This window comes from Thamnophis sirtalis, unplaced genomic scaffold, assembly GCF_051295495.1.
Source record: "Thamnophis sirtalis isolate CommonGarterSnake01/CBP01778 unplaced genomic scaffold, rThaSir2_p1.2 scaffold_8, whole genome shotgun sequence".
In the NCBI taxonomy this organism is placed as follows: domain Eukaryota; kingdom Metazoa; phylum Chordata; class Lepidosauria; order Squamata; family Natricidae; genus Thamnophis; species Thamnophis sirtalis.
The window spans coordinates 57,567,936-57,595,914 of NW_028261388.1; the positions used below are offsets into that span (position 1 = coordinate 57,567,936).

Genomic DNA, 27,979 nt, shown 5'->3' on the forward strand with positions numbered 1-27,979 from the left:
TTGCATCATCAGCCCTCCATATTTTAGTAGTTGTGTTTGTGTGTGTGTGAGAGAGAGAGAGAGAGAGAGAGAGAGAGAGAGATTAAAATGTATATGTATGTTTTCACAGAGAATATCCATTCCCATTGTTATTAACAGAAATAGCACTTTAAATCTGCAAAGTCAGGTCTGTGTTTTGTTACATGATAAGTTTTAGCATTGGTTCTTGTAAAACTAAGGCACAATATTAAGATGGGCTCTTAATATTATGCAGTCTTGCCCCACCTTTATCTTTAAATGTGATTGAAATACAATATTTCAGCACAGATAATAGAATTGATTGCTACTCAGGTTCCTTCAGAGTTTTATGCATTTGAACAATTATTATATAAATTATTTTGTATATTTAAAACATTATTTTCCTTAATTTGTTTTTAAATAATTGTCTTCTATTTATTTCATTTTGATTGCAGCTAGGAAAAGAAAAGTTCCATAAGTCTCAACATTGGAGTTACTGCAATAAGGTTTCTATGTTGGTGGGAGAAGACAAACCTGGAATAGGAGGAGAACCTTTGCTTGGACAAAAACTAAAACCAAAGTATAGTGTATTTCCTAGAGGTGTTGGAAGTGATGCACCTTCATGGGTAGCATTTGATAAACAGGTGAATAATTTGTTTTTTCACACTGATTTGCTGTTTTTTGTGTGTGTTTCATTTTCCGTAATTAATTGGATCCTAAAATAAGTTAACTGAAAAAATGAAAGAAAAAAAGTTTATTGTACCTCATAAAAAGCCTTTTGGGAGAGTCAGAGACTGACCATTGCACATCAGATCGTATGAAGTGGAGGAATTTCTAATGAGGAAGAGAATAGTCCAGAATTGGTCGAAGTCTTTGCTATTGAGTTATTGAAATCTAGCCAGACTGCCAGACAAATTCTGTGCTATTGGACTATACACAAAACATTTTGGAGGTTGGACAACATGTAGAAGTGCCTGCAGGAACAGTTAGAAGTCAAATCTTCTAGAGCTCTTCAACAGTTTTGAATTATGTATAAATAACTTCTAGTCTATGTGAGTGTGTGTTGTTCACAAGTCATATTGTTAGAGAACTGTACACTCCAACGTTGCAAACTGTTAGATGAAATTTAACAGATTTATTCAGATGAAAAAAAATGCCCGGTCCAATTGACCAGAAATTCTTTCTTCTTACTTGTTTCATCTCTACTATTGATTTATTCTACTGAATTTGTAAGCAAATCAGAGTTTTGTTATCCTGGATACGCTATGTGCAAAAGCACACTTGGCCTACATTTGCTGTTTTATAGTTTTTATGAATTTTATAAATATTAGTTGTAGCTCCTCTTGTGCAATAAATATTAAGGATACATCTAGCTTGGGATTTTGACTATAAAGTTCTGACAGAAAGTAATCTAAATTATAAATTTAGAAAAATCTTACAATACCATGAATGTGTTTAGTACCTTAGAAACCGACTGCCTCTCAGCCTCTAATTCCTCATCTAGAAAATTAAGGTAATATTGATTTAATTTGCAAGATTATTGTGAGGCTACTTAGATAATGGTCTATTACAAATCATATTTCTGTACCTTCACACTCTAACTTGGATGTTTGGAAACAGACTGTTAGGCTTCCTGTGATTAGCAAGCCCTCTGATCCAGGATTGCCAAACACAGTTTAATCCAATTTATTGTCTTGCTTTTCAGATCTTGCTGCAATCACACACTCTAATTACAGACTACTAGAAAACAATGGAAAAGGGCTATCACCTCCTGTCCATGCTTCTTTCCAAAATGTGTTTGGTTGACCATGTGTTACACAGAATGCCTTTAGCCAGATCCTGTAGGTCTTTGTGTTTTTTATATAGACAGAAGTATTCCATTTGTAATCCAGCATTTAAGTGTATCATGTGAAATGCTCACAGACTATTCTTTTTACTCCTAATTTTATATTTTCAAAGTATACAAATCCAAGGATTACAATGATTAGAGAAAGGTTTGCATTTCATGCATAGTAATAATACCTAAAATGATGGTCTTAAATTTTCTGTTTGTGTAATGCTTGCCACACAAATGTAATGTTTGCAGCATGATTTACAAACTAGTTCAGCCAAGTGCTTTGAAGGGAAATAATTTCTCAGTCTGAAAAAAAACCCTGTGGGACAGAATTCATATAAATCTAAATAAAATTACTTAACTGGACTATGGATTAGGATATAGTTAAGTCACAAATTGGACAATTCATGCTTGAAAATGTTTCTTATAAAACATGTTCATTAAACTGTATTGTCCAAGCAAGCCAAACATATTGCAGTTTCCTGGAGTGCCTCCGGGATTTGGCTAATCGCCATTCTCACTGTCTCCCACCATGTTTTTTTCTCTCCTTGATGTAGAATTTCTATTCATTTGATTGAAAAAGAGAGAATAAACATCAGCACATATAGTACATTCCAAACACCAAGCAGATGGTGTTGAATTGTTTCCAAAGCTTCATACTTACAAGAAAAAAAAGGACATTTCAAAAATTCAGATTTGAATTACCTGAAAGTATCATTTGCAATGTTTTTTCCTTGTTAACATGAACATTTTTCTTAATGAGGCTTGTGATTATTTCCATTTGATATTGGTAGTGCTAGCTGCAGAGTGTTTAATTAACTATGCATAGTCTGTGTAATTAGGAGATTAAATCTATCATTAAGGGTAAATTCAGACAGGACTCTATCTTTCATAATCTTTTTCTGGCCTACATAGCTGCTGTCCCTCTTATCTTGATAACAGAACATGCTTTGGTATTCTTTCAGTAAAGCATGCTAAAGGATCTCTTCTTTCTGCAATATGCCATCCTGATTGCATCCACTACAAAAATATATGCCATCATATTAAGACAGTTTTAAATCATTTATTTTCCAATGAATATTACAAAACCAGAAAATCTGGATAGCCATGTGTTTACAATATCAGGACAATCAGACAGAGTGACATTCAATAGAATTCCTTTAAATTTTTTATAATTTCTGTTGTTGTGTCCCTGACAATTAAAAAAGTTGTTTACTTCTGAGAATTTCTGTTGATTTCACTTCTTCCTTTCCTCCCTTCCTCCCTTCCTTCAGAAATAGGAAGATGTAATACTGATGTAATAATCATTCTTAGATTGTTGAGCTTTGTTTATTTGCGTCATAACTAAATGAAAGGATCTGGATAACTAATCAATTGTATAATAAAATCAATTCCAGTGTTATGATTCTATAAAAGATCAATACACCTTATTAAAATATCTCCATAATAAATACAAAATAGCATAGTCCTTTGTTAGAATCCAACTTTTCCACTGTGTGTATATGTGTATGTGTTTGCATACTGTATATATATATATATAAATATACTGTGTGTGTGTGTGTTGTTAGTAGTAGTAGTAGTAATAGAATTGATTTTCTTTGCTTTTATGTAGGTATTGTCTTTTAGTGCTTATTTTGATGAAGAAGTTCCTGACAAAAATCAAGAGCTGTATAGAATAAGACATTGTAAAATATATTTCTATCTTGAAGATGACACAATTCAGGTTGTTGAACCCCAAGTGAAGAATAGTGGAATTCCACAAGGTATTTTATATCTTTTTACTACAAATGTTTTAACAGAATAATAGAATTGGAAGAGATCTCTCTCTTAACATATTATCTATATTTTGCTAATCATCTTTTATTTCCCTATTTCTAATTTCTGTTTTATTCTCCAAACATCAATAAAACAATTCCCATGTCATGTAATATTCAGTTTGTTCTTTCTCCTTAATTGTAAGTGTTAATCTATTCATCTCTGCACATTCTAATATTTTCCTAATGATATTCTCATCAGTAGGTATCTCTTCACTTTTCCAGTTTGGTGCAAATACAATTTTAGCTACAGTTAATACATGAATAATTAGATATGCATTCCCCTTACTATAGGCTTCAGGTAAAATTCCCAACAAAAATATTTCCTGTGTTAAATCAATGTGCTGTTAAATCATCTTTTCCAGCCACATATGCATTTTTGTCCAGTATTTTTTTGCTTCTACGCATGTCCACCAGGTATGATAATAAGATGCAGGTATCTGGTGGCACTTCCAACACTTAGCTGACTTATCTTTAAACATTTTTGCCAACCTCGCTGACGCAAAGTGCTATCTATAAAACATCTTATACAAATTTGCTTTATATGCAGTTGACATTGTTAATTTATAGTTCCTGTCCCACAATTTTTGCCATTTATCTAGTTCTATTGTGTAGTCAAAGTTTTTTGCACATGCTATCATTGTCTTCTTCACTTGTTCATCTTCCAGTTTGATGTCCAGTAAGTAGCTATACGTTTTCTTTATCAATCTTTCTTCTGTCCCTGTTAATATTTTATCTAATTCTGTTAATTCTTTATAGAATTAATTTAACATATAATTTAACATCTTTTTCATATTTATTTATTTATTAAATTTATTAAATTTATAGGCCGCCGGGTGGCTTACAAAGAAGGAAGAAAAAATAAAAGAAAAATAAAAGAATAGTTTAAAATTCACAACACGCATTCGTTCTAATCGGGGCTGGACCTTAACAATAAGGTCAACAGCCCCAGGCCTGCCAGAACAGCCAGATTTTAACAGCTTTCCTGAAGGCCATGAGAGTGCGTAAGGTCCGGACCTCTGGGGGTAGTTGATTCCAAAGGGTCGGAGCAGCCACAGAGAAGGCTCTCCTCCGGGGGCCCACCAGCCGACACTGTCTGGCTGACGGCATCCGAAGGAGGCCCAATCTGTGGGATCTTATCGGCCATTGGGAGGTATGTGGCAGTAGGTGGTCTCGCAGGTACGCTGGTCCTAAGCCATGTAGGGCTTTAAAGGTAATAACCAACTGGAGACCAGTTGGTAGCCACTGCAGCTTGTGGAGGACAGGTGTAACATGGATGTACCTCGGTACACCCAATATCGCTTGCGCGGCTGCATTCTGGACTAACTGTAGTCTCCGAATGCTTTTCAAGGGTAGCCCCATGTAGAGCGCATTGCAATAATCCACCCTTGAGATGACAAGGGCGTGAGTGACCATTTGAAGTGCCCCCCGGTCCAAATAGGGCCGCAATTGGTGCACCAGGCGAACCTGGGCAAGGGCCCCCCTGGTCACAGCCAACAGATGATGTTCCAGTGTCAGCTGCGAATCCAGGAGGACCCCAAAGTTGCGGGCGCTCTCTGAGAGTTGTAAGTTTTCGCCCCCCAGGATCAAGGACGGACTGTCTGGGCTGTCCTTCGGGGGCAACATCCAAAGCCACTCAGTCTTATTGGGATTGAGGACCAATTTGTTCAGATCCTGACAGCTTCCAGGCATCGACACATCACGTCCGCCGCTACACTGAGCTGGCACGGGGCAGATAGATACAGTTGTGTATCATCTGCATATTGATGGTACTTTATCCCGTGCTATCGTATGATCTCACCCAGTGGTTTCATGTAGATGTTAAATAGGAGGGGGGACAAGACCGAACCTGCGGCACCCCACATTTGAGGGGCCTAGGGGTCGACCTCTGCCCCCCAACCAACACCGACTGTGACCTGTCAGAGAGGTAAGAGTAGAACCACCGTAAAATGGTGCCTCTCACTCCCACCTCCTCCAGACGTCACAGAAGGATACCATGGTTGATGGTATCGAAAGCCGCTGAGAGGTCAAGAAGCACCAGGATAGAGGAATGCCCTCTATCCCTAGCCCGCCAGAGATCATCGATCAGTGCGACCAAAGTGGTTTCCGTGCTGTACCCAGGCCTGAAACCAGACTGAAAGGAATCCAGATTTTTGAGTGCCATGCCACCTTGATCACTCAATTCTTGTTTAGTTTTGAGCTCCCCCTTTTTGTATATTTGCTTAGTAATCTGAATATCTATTCTCTTCATTCTTTTTTCTGTTCATCTGTCCATTTTTTCACTAAAATCTTAGTTTTCTCTTTATTTATTTTCAATCTTGCCACTTCTCCATATTCTTCTATTTTTTAATTAATTGCCTAATACATTTTCTGAGAGTCAAGAACCACTTAATTATGTTGAGCTTCAGACACAATATAAAATTTAGTGGAATTTATTGCAAAATACAGTATATAGTTTCCCAAAATAATTTTGTGATGGTCCTGTGATTAGATTTATGTGTGAATTTTAGAAACGATATTTCATACGAATTATAATTGTGTTTTGAATCTGAAATTGAAAAGATAGTTTAAATTTCCTTTATCTTTGAGAGTCAACAGTTTAAAGTTGATGACACATTATCAGTAAAAAAATTACATTATGCTAAATCTAATACTAACTGATTTATGTTTATGAACAGTAAATGGGAAAGTTACATGTTTTCTTCAGAAAGGAAATCCTTTTTTCATTCAGTTATAATGAAGAAAACAATTTTTGTTTATTTGCTTTTAGTTTTTAGTATAATATTTATAGTAATATTTCTGAGTTTTAATACAGCTGTAACACCACCTTTTACGATAGATAGATTAAAAAAAAACTAATGAAGCATCAGGAAAATCTGTTGGTCATTTGGTTGAGGTTATATCCAGCATTTCTATTTGCAGTATTCCTCCCATATTTTGTGTTTTCTTTCCAAACCCTAACTCTAACCCTAATCGAATCTCAATTAATTTTTATGGTTTTGCTAAAAACAATGTGCTAGAAACTGAGACACTGTGGATCCTGGTTCTTTAGGTCCAAAATGATATGGTGACTTAGGGTCAATCACTGTCCCTCAGTCCTAGGGAAAAGATAATGGCAAACTACCATATTTTTTGGAGTATAAGATGCATCTTCCCCCCCCCCCAAAAAAAAGAAGGTGAAAATCTGGAAGTGTCTTATAGTCCGAAGGTAGGTCCGCCCACCCGCTGGTCCCACACACAAGCGTCCCGGGGAAGCATGGAGGTCGGGACTCGGTTGGTGAAGCGGGCGCTGCACACGAGGTGTAAGGCAAGGTGGCTAGCAGCTTTGCCTGCCCCTTCTCTAGATGACCTAGGCGGAGGGCAGTCAACTTTTGCTCCTGGCCCATGAGGAAATAGGTGAGTCTGCGGAGAAGGAAGAGGGTGCGCGGCTCTGCGATGTGCAATGGGGCACTGGGGAGGAACACATTTTCAGGTGGCAGCGCCAACTTTACACCCCATTTTTGGACTTGGGGAGGAGATCACACCGCTGCCACCCGAAAATGCTTTCCTCCCCGATTTGGGCAGAGGCCAAAAAAGTGGCTAACTGCCTGAAAAATGCCATTCCATGTGATGGGTATTGCCTAAAGCGAGCATCACTTTTGCCAGGAGCAAAAGCCGACTGCCCTCTGACATGCGCACACTCGCATTTGCGAACCATTAGGGAAAGTAAGTGAATACCACCCCTGGTTGTTAAGTGAATCTAGCTATCCCATTGACTTTGCTTATCAGAAGGTCCAAAAAGTCATCACATGATCCAGGAACACTGCAACTCTCTTAAATATGAGTCAGTTGCCAAGTGTTTGAATTTAATCACATGACTGTGAGGATGCTGCAAGAGTCATAAGTATGAAAACAGTCTAAAGTCACTTTTTTCAATGTTGTGATAACTTTGAATCAGTGGTGGGATATGACCAATACAGGCATACCGGTGCCTGCTGGGAGCACCAAGTACTGTTCTGGTAGGGTGCTCCGGAGGGCCCACCCGCTTGCCTGGCTCGCCTTACCTGTATTTGAGCCAATCGGGGCTTAAGAGCACGGAACATACGCACACGGAGCATATAATGCTTGTGCGATGCTTCACCAACCAGCTGGAGCGTTGTGGGTGGTAAGTACGCATGTGTATGCTGCCGGTTGCAATGGGATCGGGAACCCACCAGTGCTTTGAATGGTCACTAAATGAAATATTGTAAGTCAAAGACTACCTATATTGCATTGTCATATGTTCCTTTTTGAAGAATTGCTTAACTCAAACTAATGATACTCAGTGTTGCAGTGAGGCATTAGTAACAATTGAGTGTGGAAATCTGTTCTCCTTTGAAGCCAGGAAAAAAACAGGGTAATTTCCATTTTCTTCCATGTTATATAACCATTAAAATATATTTGATTTAAAAAAATGCTCAGAAGTATCCTTTTACTTATTTTTTCCCAGTAACATGTTTCTCTATGAGCTATAGGAAGGTATATATTAAATAATGTGTGAATTATAAATAAAATTCCATCTCCAGTTAATTATTATTTCACCAGGAATTAAAAACAAATCACTCCTGAAATATTGAAGAATAGTATATGTTTCTATTTTTAACTTAAAAACTCAGTTTTATTATAACTGTTTTCTATAAAATATATGTATTATTAATTTTCCATAATAATATAACTTTTATGCATACTTATCTACTCTGACTGCATTTCATGGAGTTAAAAGAGTATGGGTATTGGCTATATTCCATGAATGTTAGAATGACATTCAAAAGTGAAGAAATGAAGTTTTGGAGTATAACTATTATTTCAGTAGAGATAGGGATCATTCTTGCTCAGGACAGGATCTTGAATAATATTTTTATAGAGTATGCAACACATATATGAACTCCTTTCATATATACAATTAGGCTTCAGGGGAGAGAGCTAAGAGGTTCTTACATACATGATGTTTTTTTTTAAAGTATGCTTCCATTACTTATTTTATTATATATTGAATCTTTTCCAGGAATTTTGATCCTTTCCCTTAAGACGTTTCAAACTTTCGGTAGCCATTTTATATGAATGTCATAGTCTTGTGCTTTAAAGATAGTCATAATAAGTAGTACTATGCTATTGGACATTTATTTTAATATAAGTGTTCTCTATTTCTTCCCCTACTCTCACAGATATTAATCACAATACCAATTCTCTAAATGATTCTTTGGACAATTTAAGGGATGGGATAAGGACTTGCTGTTATTTAGGCAGATAGGAATTATAGTATCGCTTTCTGATATAGGGATTCAAGGGGGCTCCGATTGCATTAGAAAAACAGTTAAAACCATACAATTTAATTAGAAACCAAACAAAAACATATTAGAGCAACACAGTACAACTTATAACCACAATTGAGCCCAAAATTTATGTTACTAAGCGAGACATTTGTTAAATGCGTTTTGCCCCATTTTACAATCTTTCTTGCCCCAGTGAATCAATGCAGTTGTTAAGTTAGTAACAGTTATTATGTGAATCTGGCTTTCCCATTGACTTTGCTTATCAAAAGGTCACAAAAGTGATCACATGACCCCGGGATGCTTCAACTCATCAATATGAGTCAGTCACTAAACAAACTGTTATAAGTAGAGGGTAATCTCAAACAAGGAATGCTAAAATACTGGCAATTGTTTGAAATGTTACATATTTACCTAGTAAGCTGCTGGAATTAGAGGCACAAAATTCTGTAAGTTGCATTCAGAATTCTGAATGCATATAGAAATAATATATCAAGGAATAAAATCCTGATTTACTGTTTTTATCAATGATATTGTGAGAGAAATTCTCAGATACAAGTTTCTTATTCTTAAAAGTTTTATTTCATTTTCATTTTCATTTTATACAATCACATATATACTGTGCATGATTAAGGCCATATAACATTAAGCAATAAACACAACTCTTCTTATATTCCGAAATACAAAACCAACATAGCGCTTCAACCCTCCATACACCCTTTCTTTCTCCCCCCTCCAACTTTCTTTTCTCCCCTTCAACATTCCCCTCATCTACTTCCCCTCCCCCTCTAACGTTCCTTTCTCCCCCTCCCTTCCATCTCACCCTCTTTCCATTCCCCTCTCACTCCCTCTCTACCCCTCTCTCTTCTTTCCCTCTACTCCTCACTTCGGTGTATTTCTACTATCCATCGATGTATTCGGCTTCTTATTTTATACTAAAATTAGAAAAAGGAAAAGAAAAAGGCAACAGTATACAAGTGCATTCTTGTTGTTCTAAAGATTAACATAAACTATATTACCCCCCTCCCCCCTCCCCCCTATAATCCCCCCTCCCTTCCCCCCTCCCGACTTCCCAAATCCCGTACCCGGTATAGCTTTTTATCAAACAGTCTCGAGTATATTAAAACCAAGTAAGTGAAAAGTGAAAAGAAAAAGGAAAAGAATAGAAGAAAAAAGTACTAAAAAAAGAAGAAAGAAAATCAATAAACTCTCTACATTGAGCTCAGCTTCTTATCATTAAAAAAAAAGAAAGAAAAAAAACTTAAGCGGTTTACATCATTCCTAATCTTAATTAATTAATTACCTGCAGGATTTCAGCATATATTAAAACCAAGTAAGTTAACCAAGTAGAATTCTTCTCTAGCTAGGGGCCTTATCCCTTTATCTAAATATCTATCTATTTCCAAACCCTTAATTTGTCCCTTTTATGCTTCCTTCCTTTCTGACACAATTTAAACACATCTTAAGGTCTTCTCTCGGTTTCCTCTTCCAGCTCTTCTCGTCCCTGCCTCTATCTGTATCCATATACATCCATATACACACATATATATATACACGCCCATATACATACACATACATATATTTTATATTCATCCGTACTCCTCTCATATATGCTCCGCCTTCCTGCAAACTCCCTGGATGTATCCTTCCAAGCAGTATATTCAGATAGCAATTTTTACAGTTCCATCTCAAAGTAAGCTCTCATTCAACCTCCACTACCCTCCCGTCTACACCACACCTCCCAACTCCATCCAAATTGGGCCGCAATACAAGAGAACCACCTCGATCTCCGCCCTCCACTCTGGAAAATAAGTCATCAGTAATTTATATAAATTTTTTTTTTTCAAAATTATCCATTAAGTCTTTTTAGATCTCATACAATATACCTTCCAAAAAAGAAATCAACATCAGTTCGTTCCACCTTAATGTCTCTTCCTCGGTATACAACTATATCATTTTATGCAAAACAAAAGTCACAGAATGTTAACCAAGTTCAAAATTAAGCCAATATTTTGGATCAGTTAATTAAATATAATTTTCTTACAGAGGAATTATATCGTTTTTAAGCTGTTTGATATAGTAAAATATTTACTTTCTCTTTTGTAATGAGTTCATACATGTCTCCTTAATCAATAGTTGATGATCATAGATGTTGCTGCAATCCACCTTATTTTCCCATTCGTCTGGGAGCACGACTGGGTCCTTGTTCTCTGGTCTCCTGCTCTTCCAAAAGGGGAAAACGATACTTCCTGTTTTGTAGTTGTGTATTACGTTGTTTCTCTTGTCCTTCTCTTTGTCTTTCTCCAAGTCCAGGTGATTCAAGATGTTCCGCCTTTAAGATCTTATGGTAAAAATCTCGGGCTTCCCATACAGAGTTAAGACGATATTTTTGCTCACCGAATGTAATTATAATACCAAATGGCACGTCCCATCTATACTGTATCTGACGATTTCTGAGTTCTTTAACTAGAAAAGCATAGTCTCTCCTGGCTCTTAACATTTGAGGTGGTATTTCCTTGAAAACAATCAAGTCCTGTCCATCAATTTGCAGCCTGGTATTATAAAACTCTTGTAGCATCGCATTTCTGGATTCTCTTGTAGCTCAGATACAAGTTTCAAGTGGCACAGTCCAAAGGGCGCTGTTTAAATTGATGTTAAATTCACCCTATTTAATATTTCAGGCAACATTTCTGTTACCATGTAACTATTTTGAGATTTCATGTGAATAATGTTAATACACAATTTCAGTTGGGAGTAAGTTATATTAATTGTGTTTTTCTTCAAAACAGGAACACTTCTTAGGCGCCATCGGATTCCACTCCCGCCTCCTAATGAAGATCAGTTTTATACTGTTGATTATTTCAACCTTGACACTGATGTCATATTTTATGGCCAAAGATACAAAATTATAGACTGTGATCAGTTCACAAAAAATTTCTTGAGAAAGATGGGAGTCAAAGTAAATCCCCCATTGGAACATCCTGATGATCCCTATACGAAAGGACGCCAGAAGGTTAGATGAAAGAATGGTTGACAAAACTATAGTTTGTATGGTAAAATTAAGAACAGCTTGTACATAACAAACAAGGAAAATTTCATGTTGGGAAAGGAATCCTTCTTAAGAAGAGGTCTTACATTAATAATCCATATTTAATTACATTTCTTGTATTGGTTTGCATATATTTCTTATTACATATTCCCTCAGAACATGACCAGACGTATAGCTTAAAATTGTGTTTACCATCACTATAAATAGTGCTATAAAATTTGGTGCTTCTATCAATGAGTAAACCAGATTAAATTGGTAGTATCTTCATGTGTTGTGCTTAGTATTCAAACAATATCCAGAATGTGTTAGATAGCATGTAAAAATCTCTTGCCTTCTCTCATTTGCAAATAAAATTTTGAATAGTAGACCAAGAAAGTTAGTGCTCAAAAGTACTGCAGATAATAAAGTTCCTTTAATATTTTTTAAAATTCTGCAATCTTAGGAGTAAGAATGATTATATACAGTGGAACCTGTTTAAAAGAAACTTATAATGTACTATAAATGTTTCTTTAACTTAATTTGATTGAAAGGTCCATTTTTCAACACACATCAGCATGGAACATAGTAAGCATAATAGCAAGCCTCTCTTCAATTGCAGCAGTAATTATTTTATTTCTCTGATAAAAGGCACTGATTGAATCTTTGTAGTCTACATTTTCTTTGAGAATTTTCAACTAACATCAATCAGCTACAGTATGTGGCTTGCAACTTGTTTGTTGTCTGGCAGCTGACTCTGTTTCAAGATATAGATACTGTCCATTTTGTATTTCATATTTCAATATGTGACTTGGTTGTTCATTTGTGTATCCGGGGCAGCAGAAATGTCTGGCAACATCAAGGGCAACTGGGCAGACCTTTTAAGATAGCAGTGTTCACCTTCATATAAGAGGGGGGGATATAAAAGGTATCTAAACATTGCCTGCCCCTCAACAACATCTGACTAGTTTATCGTAGCTAGCAGATCATCCCCTTAACAGTCAAGAATCAAGGGTGAGGGAATCAAAGAAAACTCATTTTTGGAGCCTGGAACATACATTGCTGAATAGAGACAAGGTGCCATAGCTCAAAGAGAAACAGTGCTCATGGCAGCCCAACTTTGCTATTATAGCATTGACATTACTGTAATTAGTGAGACCAGGCTGGCTTATGAGGGTTCATTACAGGAAGTTGCAAGTGAGGTTTTTTTGGAAAAGGAAAATAGACTGACAACAGGACTCACATAATAGATTTTGCAGTCAAAACTGCTCTGCTGAAGAACTCTACCCACTGGAATAAATGAATGCCTCATGAAGTTCTGCTTTCCTCTCAGCATATCCTGGTATATAATAATTGTCAGCACCCATTTTCCAATTCTCACCAGCACATTTGAAGATAAGAAGGCTTTCTATGAAGACCTGAATCAAATTATTTGAATAAGCTTTGACAATGACAAATTCATCATTTTGGGCGATTTCAACACTAGGTTGAGGAAAACAACTTGGACACATACCTTGTGAGATTTATTATAGGAGAAAATGTGGCGTTTATATTAAAGGAAGCAGAAGGAAAATAGGCACTGGAGATGAATTAGATTAAAAAGAAGTAAGAGCTGAAGGTTTCTCTCTAAGTAAGACCTATTGCCTAAAACTGTGTAGCTGTTAATTCAGGGAAGTTGATACAAAAATTGTAAGAGGAATTTGCTGAATGTTTACAATTACTTTTTATTACTTTATTACTAAATATAACACAGTGCAACAGAATTCCCATTATATGAATCTGCCCAAATGTGTTCTTGTATGTATCCCCCTTTGAGACAATTTCATTTAAATTCTAATCTTGCTGATACTTTAAAACATTTTGGCAGTTGTTTTATTGTTCTGGAAGGGATTGTAAAATATGTAATATATTCAAAGCTGCTTGGCTTTAAAGCCTAGAACTTAATAATAAACATAAAATAATAGCTACCCTAAGGAGAGATTTCATGAAATAAATCAACTGAACAGACATTAGTTGACCTACCCTAACCTACTGAAAACCCTCAATGCCATTTATTACAAACCTAGCTGTACTTTACATTACTAGAATGAATGTGCAGAATGTTCACAGTTTATCTTGTAATACATGTTTGAATCAATGTAATAGCACTGCAACCTTTTACATAGATTTTAAATTGGGATTCTCCTAGCTTAAATGTAACTGCACTATGGTAACTGTCAAATTAATTTAATACTAGTTTCTGTTATCATTTGTCCTTTCCTATGTTGCATAATAATTAATTTACTATACAACAAAAGACAATGGAATAAAACTGATGGAAAAGAGTAGACTCCTTTTTGTTGTCCCAAGATGTTTTTTCAAGAAGCAATTGGACTTTTTTCTTTTGAAGATGTTTGTCTTCTCATCCCAGAAACTTCTTCAGCTCTGACTGGGTGGGTTATGGGAGCTGAAGAAGCCAAACGCTTTCAAAGAAAAACAAAGTCCAGTTGCCTCTTGGAAAAAGCACCTTTGGGACAACCATGACCTGGATGACTGAGAATCTCCATAGATACTCCTTTATGTTACAGAATTGTAGATAAAGAGCCATATAACAGGGGTGGCTGAACATATAGAGTTCTGCGGTCATCATAGTAAGTGCCAAGAGATTATGAATTAATTTCTGAAAGCCATTGTTAAGAATAGGGACAGTGGATTTAATCTAAGATTTCTTAAATCAAGAATTATGGATTATTCCTAATTATACTATAATAGAGAAAATAAAAAAGCAGCTGTTAGGGCACTGAAACATAGTTTTGTGTAGTAGTTCTTTTGTCTGGGACAGGATCAGTAATTGCTGATTGAAAGGCTTTTCTATGCTGAACTTATAACTACTGAGAGCGTGCACATATGCTCACATGTCTTTACTCAGTTTCATGCAGACTTATTTATACTTCTGTGATGCTTGCTTGTTTTCTCTTAATTATATTTCAATGTTAACTCAGCAAAGAATGGAAACTCCGCTTCCCTAAATGTCTAGAACAAGATACAAAGATGTTTTACACACATCTTATAAATGGCACAAATGATGTATCGGAAATCAATGTCCATAATTGGTTATGCACAGGGACCTGATAAAAATACATACCGGATTGACTAGTAATATTTTCACTTTATTATCTGCACTACGCTTCTCTTTTCAATTGGCTCATTGAGAATGTGTGATATTACAAAAAGTTCAGTAGTGGCAGCTGACCATCCTTTTTTTTTCTAAATCCATCTGATTCTGCACACATGTATACACACAGACACATAGAATCTGGAGACTTTTTGCACAATTAAATATTAATATATTCAGAAGAAAAAATAAGCTCATAAGAAGCAGGGAAATTTTGCCACAGCTGGCCATTTAGATTAAGTAGCCCTTGTGCACAAATATTTTGTGTACCCTCAGTCCTTTTATTTTTTAAACATATTTTTTATTTCCATTTTCATAACATACAATCGCATGTATACTATACATAGCCAGTATCATATAGTAATAACTAATGATTACATCAGTTCCTCTTGTCATCAACGTCCCCCCAAAAATAAAAACCCATTATTAGCTCTTCTGCTCTCCATACACCTCTTTCTTCTACCTCTCTCCTACTTCCTATCTTAGCAATAGCAATAGCAGTTAGACTTATATACCGCTTCATAGGGCTTTCAGCCCTCTCTAAGCGGTTTACAGAGTCAGCATATTGCCCCCAACAACAATCCGGGTCTCATTTTACCCACCTCAGAAGGATGGAAGGCTGAGACAACCCTGAGCTGGTGAGATTTGAACAGCCGAACTGCAGAACTGCAGTCAGCTGAAGTAGTCTGCAGTGCTGCATTTAACCACTGCGCCACCTCGGCTCTAGCCATCTTCCCTCCATCATCCTTTCCTACTCTACTTCCCCTTCCCTTCTCCTTCTCCTCTCTCTACATTCCACTCCTCCTTATCCTCATCCTCCTCATGTTCCCCCCTTACCCTCTCCTCTCCCTCTCTTCCCATTTCCCTTCTGTTTCCCACTCTTCCTCTCATTGGTGTATTTCCGCTTCTGAGCAAACTCCGATCTATGTTGATAGTATTTATACTTCCATAACAATATACTTAACATATCGTAGTTTTAAAGAAAAAATAAGAGAAAACAGTATTCATGTGCAAACATATTACATTAGAATCTAACACCCCTCGTCAAACTTCCCTCCCTCCTATCCTCCCCCCAACCCCCCCAACCTTCCCTCCCCCGACTTCCCAGAACCCATACACGGTATAAATCTTTAACATAAATCTGAGTCCCCTTCGGGGAAAAGGGCGGCATATAAATGAAATAAATTCAATTCAACAAAAACAGTCTAAAATATATTGGGGGAAAAAAAGTAATTTTTTTTTGATAACTTCTTTACATCGAGCTGAGCTCCTCCTTGCTAAACTAACTTTAAACAATTTATATCAATCCTGGTGTTAATCATAAGCTATCTGGAATTTCTTAGTCCCGTATTTATTTTGAATATAATTAATCCATTTTTCCCCATCTCGTTTATCCATATTTATTTTGTATATAATCAATCCATTTTGCCCAGTCTCATTTATATCTCTCGTTTAATTGGTGCTTAAGATATGCAGGTATTTTAGCCATCTCGGCTAAATTTGTGACTTTCAGTGCCCTTTCTTAAATTATAGGCAAGTCTTCCTTCTTCCAGTATTACGCCACCGACAATCTAACTAAAGTTATTAAGTGCAAAGTCGAATTAATCTCTGCAGCTGTACATTCAGTCCATAGATGTACCCTTATTCATATTTAAAACAAAGTATTCTGCTAACACTTTTTACATTCATTAGTATATTTCTCATGTCTAAATAAATTTTCATTCAATCTCCCAACCCCTTCTTGATTGCGTCATCCCTCCCAACTCCATCCAAACTGGGTTATGAACTGATGAAACTCTGGCACATATCTTTATCTTCTTCACCCTAGAAAACAAATCATTGGTAATAGTTTGTTGATTGTTGTTTTTTTAATTGTTGATCCATTCATCTGGTAATCACACGGTTTTGGCTTTGTTCCTTGGTGGCTTGTACTTTTGAGGGAGAGAGATGATCCATCCTTGTTGATAGTTGTGTAGTTTGCTGTCTATCTTGTCCTTCTTGTTCTCTTTCTCTCGGTCCAGGTGGGGCAGGATGTCCGGCCTTCAAGATATTATAGTAAAGGTCTCGAGCTTCCCCTACTGATTTAAGATGGTATCTTTGCCCCTCAAAGATGAATGATAGTCCAACTGGTGCCTCCCATCTGAACTGTAGCTGACGATTTTTAAGCTCTTCAACTAAAAAAACATAGTCTTTCCTGGATCTTAGCATTTGAGGTGGTATCTCTTTCAGAACAATCACTTCCTGAACCCCAATTTGAAGCTTAATTTTATAGGACTCTTGCAATATCATATTCCTCATGTCTCTTGTAGTAAAATAAATCACAATGTCCCTTGGGAGCTGCTTCTGTTTCGCCAGCCAGAAGTTAGCACGATAAACCTTATCAATTTGCCAATCATAATTTCCCCCTGGCCTTCCCAACAGATTATCAAAGGCTTCTGAGAGAATCTGTTTCAAATTCTCCTGACTGTTTTCACGCAAACCTCTTATTCTTAAAGCAAACTCCATTTGTCTATACTGTAGCATAATAATTTCTTTTTCAGCATTTCCAACTTTTTGTTGCACCACGTCTATTTTCGATACCATATTAATCTTGGCATCATTAAGATCTTCTAATCTGTCTTCAATTTCCAAGACATATTCTGTTAACAAATTAACAACCCCCAGCATATCATCCCTGATCTTCTGAACCCGAGTCTCAAGTTTATCAGACAGATCTTTATGTGCAACCAATATCTCCTCCTTAAGTTTTATTTCCATTGTAGCTGCAAAATTTTTAAATGCCTCGGCCAGCTCCTTCTGAAAAAATTCTTTAGTCAGTAGCTCACCTGTGGGGGGAGGAAGTGAAGACTGTGGTTTCGTGCCAGGGACAAATGAACTTTTGAAGCTGGGGGGTAGGGGGGTTGCTTAAAAGCCATTCCAAGTCTTAATCTTCTTCAACCAATTAATAAGTCTGTGCTAGTCAGTTGTGCAGCTGTTACTGATTAATTTAGTATTAAATCACCCCTTCCCTTTGAGGTTTTAAACTCCATAGAAATTCAAAACTCGAGCAGTATTACGAAACTGCTCGGCGCCATTTTGAGTATCACTTTAGAAAGCAAGATATCAGAAGGAATTCTTGTAAAAACAAAAACTGAAGCTAAGAATTGATACAAACAATTAAAAATTCTCATGTACGGGGTCCGCTCGTCTGGGAATCAATAAATCAAGTTTTGTTCTGAGGATTTGAGTGTTGCTTTGTGCTGCAAATGCAGCAGAAATTCCTGGAGGCAATTCTGCCATCAGCTGGCCTCCCCCCACTCCTAGAAACAATCTGCGAGAATAGGTTGGCACGATACCCGGCAGAAAGCTCACCTTATCTTCTGGCCTGAAGAAAAAGGTAAACAAGCTGTCAGATGGCTGATGGATGGCTCATCTGACAGTTAAACGTGTCCAAGATTCTGGAGCCGAAACGATCAGCTCCTGTCAGCAAGCAATCTCAAACCGGAACTGAGGGTGTGTCCCCTCAGTCCTATTTACAGAGCAATCCTACATTATTGCATCTACTCAAATTATCACTGATTTTTTTTTTGGGGGGGGGGTGTTTATTTCACAGTAAATGATTGTAGGATTGTTTCTTAAATCTCTACAGCCTAGTGACTGGGAGTAATGGGTAGCAGATTTGAGATAGAAATTGTTCTTAATTGACCTGTGATGTAACCTACATAATACATGTGTTTACTATTGCTAATGTTAACATACAGTACTTATTATTTTAGCTGCCATATAAAATAATTGAGTGGCAATATATATCTTAAGCTACCTAAATCTGGCAAACTAACTGATTTGTTTTCCAGGAGAATGATTATATTAATCCATGGAAAATTTAGAGTCTGATTGGAGTTGTTATAATAGTACAGTGTAAGATTTATGTGTATTTAATTGATAAATGTGACATCTATTACTGAAAGGAGAGTTTACCATTTTCCCCTCACAATCTTTTTGATCTAGTCTTTTTTGCTCATTTATTCATTTTATTGCTTTATCGCTTGTGTTATGAATGATTTAAGTTGAGCAATGTACTGACAGCTCCTAATCCACATTAACTCCTATAGCTGTTAACAGTTTCTCCCTCTTTCTTGCCACCAAATGCCATGGCAGTTTTTTTAATCATGCAACTGTCATCCTAGTTCCCTATTTTTAAAATCAGTTTGCATGATTAAAAGAGCACATATACCTTTTTGTTTAGCTACCATTTTTATTTCTTTATTTTCATAATTGAATAGATTAAACTAAGAGACATTGAATTGTCGAAAGCAATTCAATATAGCCCTACTAGAGCACCTAGCTTCTACTATTCAATTATCCAAGTCTGTGTTGCTTCATTATAAAAGAAAACTTTGCTTCTTTCACTACAGTTCAGTTGATCTGGATCTGATTCACACAACATGCTAAGTCATAATGTAATTTGTTTCATTTTGGATTAGCGTTCTAAGTTAAACCATGGCTTTAAATAATGTCTTATATCTTATGTGAACCCAGTGAATAGTGATGTAATAAACCATAGGGTTAGGGTTACAAAATGTAGTTTAGGTTGATTTATAAATCTAGTAGATTCCTATGTTGGAAAGGGGCTTGGACTAGAGCAGTGATGGCTAACCTTTTTGTCGTCATGTGTTGAAAGCACGTGCACATGTGATAGCATGCGTGCCCACACCCATAATGCAATGCACATGTAACATCACCACCCTGTGTGCCCTGCCACCTGTGCATGCTCATGTGACCCCCCTGTGTTCCCCTGCCCCTGTGAATGCACATGCGACTCCCCCGTGCCCCATTTTGGCCCTAACAGGTCTCCCTGAAACCTCCTGGGACCAAAAATGAGGCGCAGGGGGCACCACACCCCTTTGTGCACCCCCTCCTCATGTGCATTTGAACCCCTCCCCCACACATGTGCGGCAGAGACTCAAATCAGATGGGCAGAGGGAGGTGTGCACACATATGCAGTGGAGATGAGTTGGGATGATGATTTGCATGCCTGCAGAGAGGGCTCCATTTGCCACCTGTGGCATGAATGTCATAGGGTTGCCATCATGGGACTAGAGGATCTTAAGGTTCTTCCCAGCCTTAAACTCCATGATCATTTTATTAATATTTTAAAGTTTGGAATACTATGGTTGCTCAGTCATTGTTTGGGGCTTATAGGATAATAGTCTAATAACATTTTATGCCTTTCTATCTGCCTTTTTGCCTTTTTCTCCTTGATTCCAGCATCCCCTCCCACTTCCTCTTCAGTGATGTCATAATATCTAAGGCTAGTGTTCTGAACAGACAGGTATGTTAATCCTGTTCCCAGTAGATGTTTATTGCTTGCTTCCTTCACTCACATTTCATCAATTTGATTTTGAAATGAAATCCAGGTTCCAAATTGAAGGTAATATCATTTACACTAGCGGTGGCATTCACTTACCTTCCCTACCGGTTCATAAATGTGAGCATCTGCACACACGCAGTGCTCTTGCATTATGTCAGGGTGGGTGGGTAGAGCCTCCCACAGCCACTGCTACCGGTTCGCCCAAACCGGAGAGAACCAGCTGAATACCACCTCTGATTTACACTGTTTCTAAGTTATTTGTATTGGCTTTCTAGCTTTGTCAATGAACAATTTGGTCTCTTCAAATTTTTATCTGTCTTTTTACCTCATTGTTGCCATTTCTTCAGACCATTTTCTTCCATTCAAAATGTGTTTCTATTTTCACAAACTGCTTTTTTTATAGTCTTGTTACCTGCAATTATTCACTTAATGTGGCTTTCAATACATTTATTTTCTCTCTGAACCTTCCTTATAAGCATATTGTAGCAAGTTACTAATACTGAAATAATACTAATGGATGTATTTTGGGAACACAACCATTTTAATTTTTTTTATTTTATAGGCATAATGTTGCAAGCTACTAGTATTAAATAATACTAAAAGGTTCATTCTGAAAACAAGAACCAATACCTACTTAGATAAGAAACTTTATAATACCCCTTCAGAACATGAAAAAGAATGTTTACAAAATGAAGAAAATATATCTGATAAAAATATGCCTGGGACACATTTTTGCATACAAAAAATGGGATTGTGTATTGAAATATTGGAAGATAGTAATTTTGCCCTGATGTTGTTAGGAGCTGGATGGGGAGCAACGGGTTGAAACTAAACCCTTGCAAGACCAAGTGGCTCTGGGTTTGGGGTTTGTTGGCTCAGGAGAATTGCCACCTTTGGTCTTGGATGGGGTTGCACTACCCCAAACAGACCCTCTGCATAATCTGAGGGTTCTCCTGGACTCTCTCCTGAGCAATTCCTGCTCAAAGAGCAGGTGGAGATTGTGGCCAGGAGGCCTTTCCGCAACTGTGGGTTGTACACCAGTTACGCCTTTCCTAGACCATCAATCCCTACTCATAGTCACTCATGCCCTAGTCACTTTCCATCTTGACTATTGCAACATGGTCTACATGGGGCTGCCCTTGAATAGCATCCAGAAGCTCCAGTTGGTGCAAAATGCAGTGGCCTGCATGCTTTTGTGTAGACCCCAATGTGCACATGTATCACCTCTCCTGAGGGAGCTGCATTGGCTGCCGATTTACTTCTGGATGCAATTCCAGGTGCTAGTTGTCACCTTTAATTGCTTGGGACCTTCATGGCTTGGGACCAGGTTATCTGAGGAACCGATTCTTGCTGGTCACCTCTACCTGACCCATCAGAGTGGGGAGGCAGGGAGTGTAGTGGATCCTATCCCCTAGGAAAATACACCTGGTGGAACCCAGAAGAAGAGCTGCCTTCATGGTGGCTCCCTCTCTCTGGAACATCATTCCCCCAAAGATTAGAATGACCTCCACTCTAACACTCTTCTGGAAGGTGCTGGAAACCTGGTTTTGCCAGCAGGCCTGGGGAACTCAGAGCAGGATGGAGCTCATTAAATGGCTTGTGTGATGTGTTGTCGCTGGGGTGGGGGATAATTTTATTTTATTATATTAATTTATTTGATTTTTTAAAATTAGTTTTATTGTTTTAAATGAGATTTTATATTTTGTAAGCCGCTTTGAGTCACCATGTGCGAATAGGCGGCAATATAAATTAAATAAACAAACAAATTTCCAGTTTTTAGATGTAAAAGTTCTTCATAAAAATGAAAAAAAATGAAACCTTGATACTTGGGCTCACTATTGAAATTGTTCCTGGATGGTTACTATAGCATATATTTCATTTGCTATAACAAAATTGAAATGTGTATTTGTTATACTAAAAATGTATAGGAGAAGTATTGAAAAAATTATGGTTTTAGCTATGAAGACTGGTACTATGGGACATTTGAAAAGTTATTATTAACACATTGAGATTTTTATGTTCATAACAATAGTAATTAAAAAAAACATTTTCTTTTCTGATCTACAGTTGATAGATAGTATGACACCATTGCGTCCCTATGAGCGCTTTGATACACTTCGTCAGTTTCTGGAACATGAGGGACATGTTTTACGTTTTTACGGTGTTTGGGATGACACTGAAACAATGTTTGGGGACATTCGAGAAGTGGTGCTACATTATTTTTTGGCTGATGATACGATTGAAATAAAAGAAGTGATACCTATAAACTCTGGCAGGGATGCTGTACCTCTATTCCTCAATAGACAGAAACTACCAAAGGTAAATGCGTATGTGAAAAATATGATTTGATATTGGCAGGGTTGGAATGCATTTATACATTTATTCCATATGTTGTCTTTTTTAATGAAATAAATGTTTATATATGTAGTTAGATGGACATAAAATGTAGCTTTTATGTGAAACAGACATTTATTACCTTATAAAATTTCAGATGCAGGTAGTTCTTGACTTATTATTACAATTGGGTGATCTCATTAGGTGAATGGAATGGAATCCCAACTAAATAGCATCAGTTGCTTCAGAGAGGGTGGGAAAAACACCTGGATGCCCAGTGTAGGGCTGAGGATAAGATGGGGTGTTGCAGCACATGCAATTCTGCCATGGTTTTGGAGACCAGCTGGCTTCAGATAGAGTGCATTAGCACACATATTTACATACCTTTTTACATATTTGCATAGATTTACGTAGGCAGATGGAGGGAGATGCAGTGCCCCAGCAGTTGTAAGTGTGGCTGAGCTACCAATCTCCTGATCATATGATCATAAGGATACTGCAACAGCTGTAATTTCGGGCATGGGTCGTAATTCCATTCAGTTAGCACCAGTGTAATTTCAAACAGTTGCTGAATGAATGGTCCTACATCGAGCACTCTTCATACTAGATAATCCTGGCTGCTCTCTTTAGTTAGCCGGGTAATTACATATATTAATAGTCTGTCTTTTACCTGAACCCCAGTTTGCTCCAGTTGGAATATATCAGCCTGGTACAATTACAGATCGAACAGTTTTGAATGTGCTTGGAGGACTAGTTGGGAATAAAGGTCGTTATATTCTGGATAATCGTAAGGTAAGATATTTTAGACAATTATAATTTACAAAGTTCCACTATATTTAAATTGTCTTTCTATGACGCTTATTTGAGTAAGCAGGTTGGGTGAAAATGTGATTTGGGAGAAGATGTATAATTTAATACAAAAATATAATCTCATACAAAAAGATATTTCTCAAACAGAAGCTTCTCAAGAAATTTTTCAAAATAAAATAACTGATATAACCTTTAGTGTATATATTTCTCCTTTCCCCACTCCCCAATTATTAGACAGGAGCAGTGTATCAGGAATTTTATAAAGACTGTGACCTGAGAATAGGAGCAACAATCAATGTTTGGGGACGAAAAATAATTCTCTGTGATTGTGATGAATTTTCCAAAGAATATTATAAAACAAAGTATGGAGTCAGTAAGTAAAAATACCAATATTTTAATTTTAAATTGGGCATTTGTCAAGGTTGGCTTTTCAATCCATTGAGAACTTCCATTATTGTAGTGCACATTTTAACAATAACATATATATCTGAACCCAAGCAAATGGAGATGAATACTTTTATTAATATTCTTGTTTGCTAAAGATTCTGTCATATCTGAGCCCCTTGGATTTTATGTACTTTTACCTCTAGTTATATCCCCCAGAAATTGTCAAAGGTTGATACCAAATTAAAACTTGTAATGAGATAAAAGAAAAATATGATTTTTTTCTTTTGAAAAAATGAATATGAGAATATGAGAATAATCATATTTAATAGTACATTAAAAATAAATAAAGTCAAATAACTTAGACTAGGGATGTCAAACTCAATTTCATTGTGGGCTCTATCAGCATATGGTTGCCCTCAAAGGGCCAGTTGCATGTAAGACTATGACAACTCACAGCTGCCAAGTGGGTGTGGCTGGATAGGTGTGGCTGGGTTGCCGCAACTAGGTGGGCATGGCTGGGCTCAACTTCCTCGCTGACCAGGGATGGCTAGGTTGGGATGCAACAAGTTGTACTGGCTAACTCAACGTGGGGTCAGTTTGGTGCCCTACAAGCTCCTTGCCTCCCTAAACTGCTGGCAGCCAAGTGCATGCGTGCGTGCTCACACATACACCCCCCCTCCTGCATTTTACATTTGGGGACTTTTATCCACAGAGAAAGGAGAGGCCTTTTCCACAAGCCCAGGCATGATTGGCAGTTTGCAAGCTCAGATGTGGATAAAAGCTTGGAATGGTGTGTGTGTGTGTGTGTGTGTGCATGCGCAGACACCTGCACACACTCACGCACACACACAAACACACACACACCACGCTAAAAAAAATGTTCTTATCCCAATCCCAGACATCGTTGGCATTTTCCTGTCCAGTGCCCTCTCCCAGCAAAGCAGGAGGCAGAGGACAATACTACTGCTTGTAGAAGCACAGAGGAGAAAGTTTGCAGGAAGCAATTTCCTCCCAGTCCAACTTCTTCCTTGACAGATCTCTGGAGAGCAAGAGGAGGTGGCGGGGGAGGAGAGCTTCCCTCCACGCTTCCACATGCAGCAGCATTGTCCTGTGCCTCCTGTGGGGGTCCAGTCAAGACTGGGAGGGGAGATCTGGAGGTCTCCAGTGGAGGAAGGGGAGACCAGAGTGAGCATCAAAACCTTGTTTACTGAAGGAGCCTCGTCGTCACTCTCACTGCCACACAAAGGACCCCTGGAAGGCAGCTGGGCTGCACAGCGCTCTGTGCAGTGGAGGGAAGTGCCCAGCTTGGGCCTTAAGCTACTGGGGCACTGGGACCCAGCAGACCAGCCCCACCTTGCTTCCCTGAGGGGGTGCCCAGCCGCACTTAACTCCACCTTGAGGTTGCTGCTGCTGTGCTCTCTCTCCTTGGCCAGGTTGCTCATGATGGGTGCAGGCTAGCAAAGTGCGTAAGTCAGAGGGACGCCCACTCCCTCTCCATGCAAGGAGACCCAGCTTTGTAAGCAAAGCATCCTCAGCGATGGAATGGGAGACCACGAGAGAGATCAGGAGAAGGGGGCAAGGGGATGGCAAAAGGGCAGCAGGGCTGCTGGTGGCCAAGCGCTAAGGCAGGATTTCCCTCAGACCTTCCGTCCCTATCATTCCAATCTTCTTCCTTCCTCCCTCCCTCCTTCCCTCCTTGTGTGTCCAGAAAGAGATGACGGGAGGGAGGGAGAAGGGGTGGCAGAGCTGCTGCTGGGCATAGTTTTCCCAAGCGGGGGTGGACTGCAAGGCCGCAATGGCGAGCAAACCATTGAGGTAGCAGAGACACTGATAGCTGCTGCTGCCCTCGCGCTGATCTACCTGAACTTTGTGGTAGCCCACCCAGGCCTTAGATCTAGCCCAGTGGGCCACCCTGAATTCCAGCCCCCACGGGCTTGCCACCTGCTAGGCTGGGCTGGGGTGGGGTGGGGTAGAGGCGGGGGACCCCTGCTGCTCGCTGTCTCCAGGCAGCCCCACAGGCCAGATCTAACCACTTTGCAGGCCACATGAGGCCTATGGGCCTTGTATTTTACATGTCTGCTTTAGGTCCATGGGCAACCCATAGGCTCTTTGTGGCCCCTAAATCTCCTTAGGAGCAGTCCATTGAAATAAGTTACTGTGCAAAGTTTTTAATATTTTTTTATGATTGAAGATTTGCAGTACGCATATCACACAATTTAATACTGAAACTTGCAAATACGTTCAAAAATAAAGAGTTGTCCTGCCCACTCCAATAGGATGACCAGCTCTCCCCATGAGTGCTTTAATTGAATAGGTAAATAAATGCAGCTTCCAAAAACAGTTTTAGGTAATGAGTGTTCTTCTCCAAACATGGACTTGAATTTTGACTCTTATTACTTTACTCTTCAGGTGAAGTAAGAATTAACCAGCCTTCTTTATTCAATGTTAGACAAACTGGTTTCTGAATATCAGATTATATCAGATTGTAATAAAACTTGGTCATGGGAACTCTATTAGAGAAACAACAGCCCTTGCAAAATCTAAGTTCAAGTCCTTTAAGTTTGAAATAATTTCTCTTGGAGAGTTAAATGTGAATTTAAATAGCCTGCTGCATTGAACATTATTATCTGTAAGAATAAGCTATTTGTTTGAGCCTGATCATCTCTGTGTTTTATGATTTCTACTGGACACTCACCAGCTGAAAAGAATGCATGGTTGCTTGTGAGAAAGATTTATTTTCACATCCTGCCCTGCAGCAGTGCTTCTGAGAGAATGAGAAAAGCAACAGAAACAGTTGCTTGTTATTTATTAGAATCTGCAGACTAGAGCAGCAAAAATACTCAAGTAAATGAGTAAAATAAATACATTTGAGAGATCAACATAATGTATTGCTTTCAGCTTTCAGTTTCAAGCTGAGCTTCTTGTGATCTGCAGTTGTTGGTGCAACGGAAGTAGAAGAACTGGCTTTCCATTTTTACAATGGTTCTCTTGGAAGAACCATCTAAATGTAATTCCTGTTAGCCCATCTTCAAGAAGTGCACTAGGTGGCACTGTTGGAATGCAAGGAAAATCTTAATCGGCAATCTATTTGTTATGCAAATCGTGAAATTCAGATTCGGGAACTAGATAACTGCACATTAGAAAGGTTTTTGTTCTCAAGGAACATATCCCATTTATTGTTTGGAATATGTTATTATGTTATTCCCCTGTATAAACAACATAATGCAGAGAAAATAAAAAGCAGTAAGCAAAAGAAATTGAAGTCAGGAGATAAGAGGGGGAAAAAGAGCTCTTAACTAAATTTAATTTATATCAATCCTGTTCAGTATAATGTCACATCTTTCAATCTTGGGAAGCTATTCTTTCTTTCACTATGTTCATTTACTGATTCATGCATTGTCTTTTGTCAGGTTTTTAACCTCTCTCAGTCTTCATCAGCTCTATGGTAATCACAATTTTTTTAGCCCTCTCCTTCCTTTCAATCCACTCATTTGTTTGTGATTTATTCTCTTTATTTGACCAAACCACACAATGTACTTCTTTTGTACTGGGTACTAAGTTTTATATTCAATCTTTTCTAACTCTTTGGATATTTTTAATTTACCCACACTTGATGTTACTCAATTATAGAGTGCCCAGATACTTGTAGGTTTCATCCTGATGGCTCCTAATGGTTTGATTTCAATTTGTAATTTTCCATAAAACTTCAGATCATCCATCTAAAGCAGATGTGAGATTTTATTAGAACTTTTTGCTGATTTGTATTCAAGATTCGTGGGTTTTTTTTCCAAGATCACTGAAAGTGGGATCGCAGCAATGACAAATAATAAGGGTAATATTGAGTCACCCTGGAAGATGCCTTTCCTAATGATAAACTCATATTTTTCATTTCCAATCACCAGTTCTGCCTTCCACTGCTTCATTATTTTTTATACAGACATTCTAATGTTTCTATTGGCACCACTTGTTTGCAAACATTTGATAAT

At 37.9% G+C, this 27,979-nt stretch overlaps 1 protein-coding gene across 3 annotated transcripts in view; it reads left to right on the top strand.

Moving 5' to 3' along the window:
- The window catches only part of EFHC2 (EF-hand domain containing 2), a 99,274-nt gene that overhangs the window by 1,075 nt on the left and 70,220 nt on the right, over positions 1–27,979 (top strand). For all 3 annotated transcript variants that reach the window (XR_015697534.1, XR_015697533.1, XM_014054286.2), the window contains exons 2-7: positions 453–641; positions 3,444–3,594; positions 11,723–11,946; positions 22,530–22,781; positions 23,478–23,588; positions 23,841–23,979. Coding sequence is in view for 1 of the 3 variants with exons in the window: in XM_014054286.2 (XP_013909761.2) it covers positions 453–641; positions 3,444–3,594; positions 11,723–11,946; positions 22,530–22,781; positions 23,478–23,588; positions 23,841–23,979 (1,066 nt within the window). In the remaining 2 variants the exon portion in view is untranslated. The remainder of the gene's footprint in view (positions 1–452; positions 642–3,443; positions 3,595–11,722; positions 11,947–22,529; positions 22,782–23,477; positions 23,589–23,840; positions 23,980–27,979) is intronic.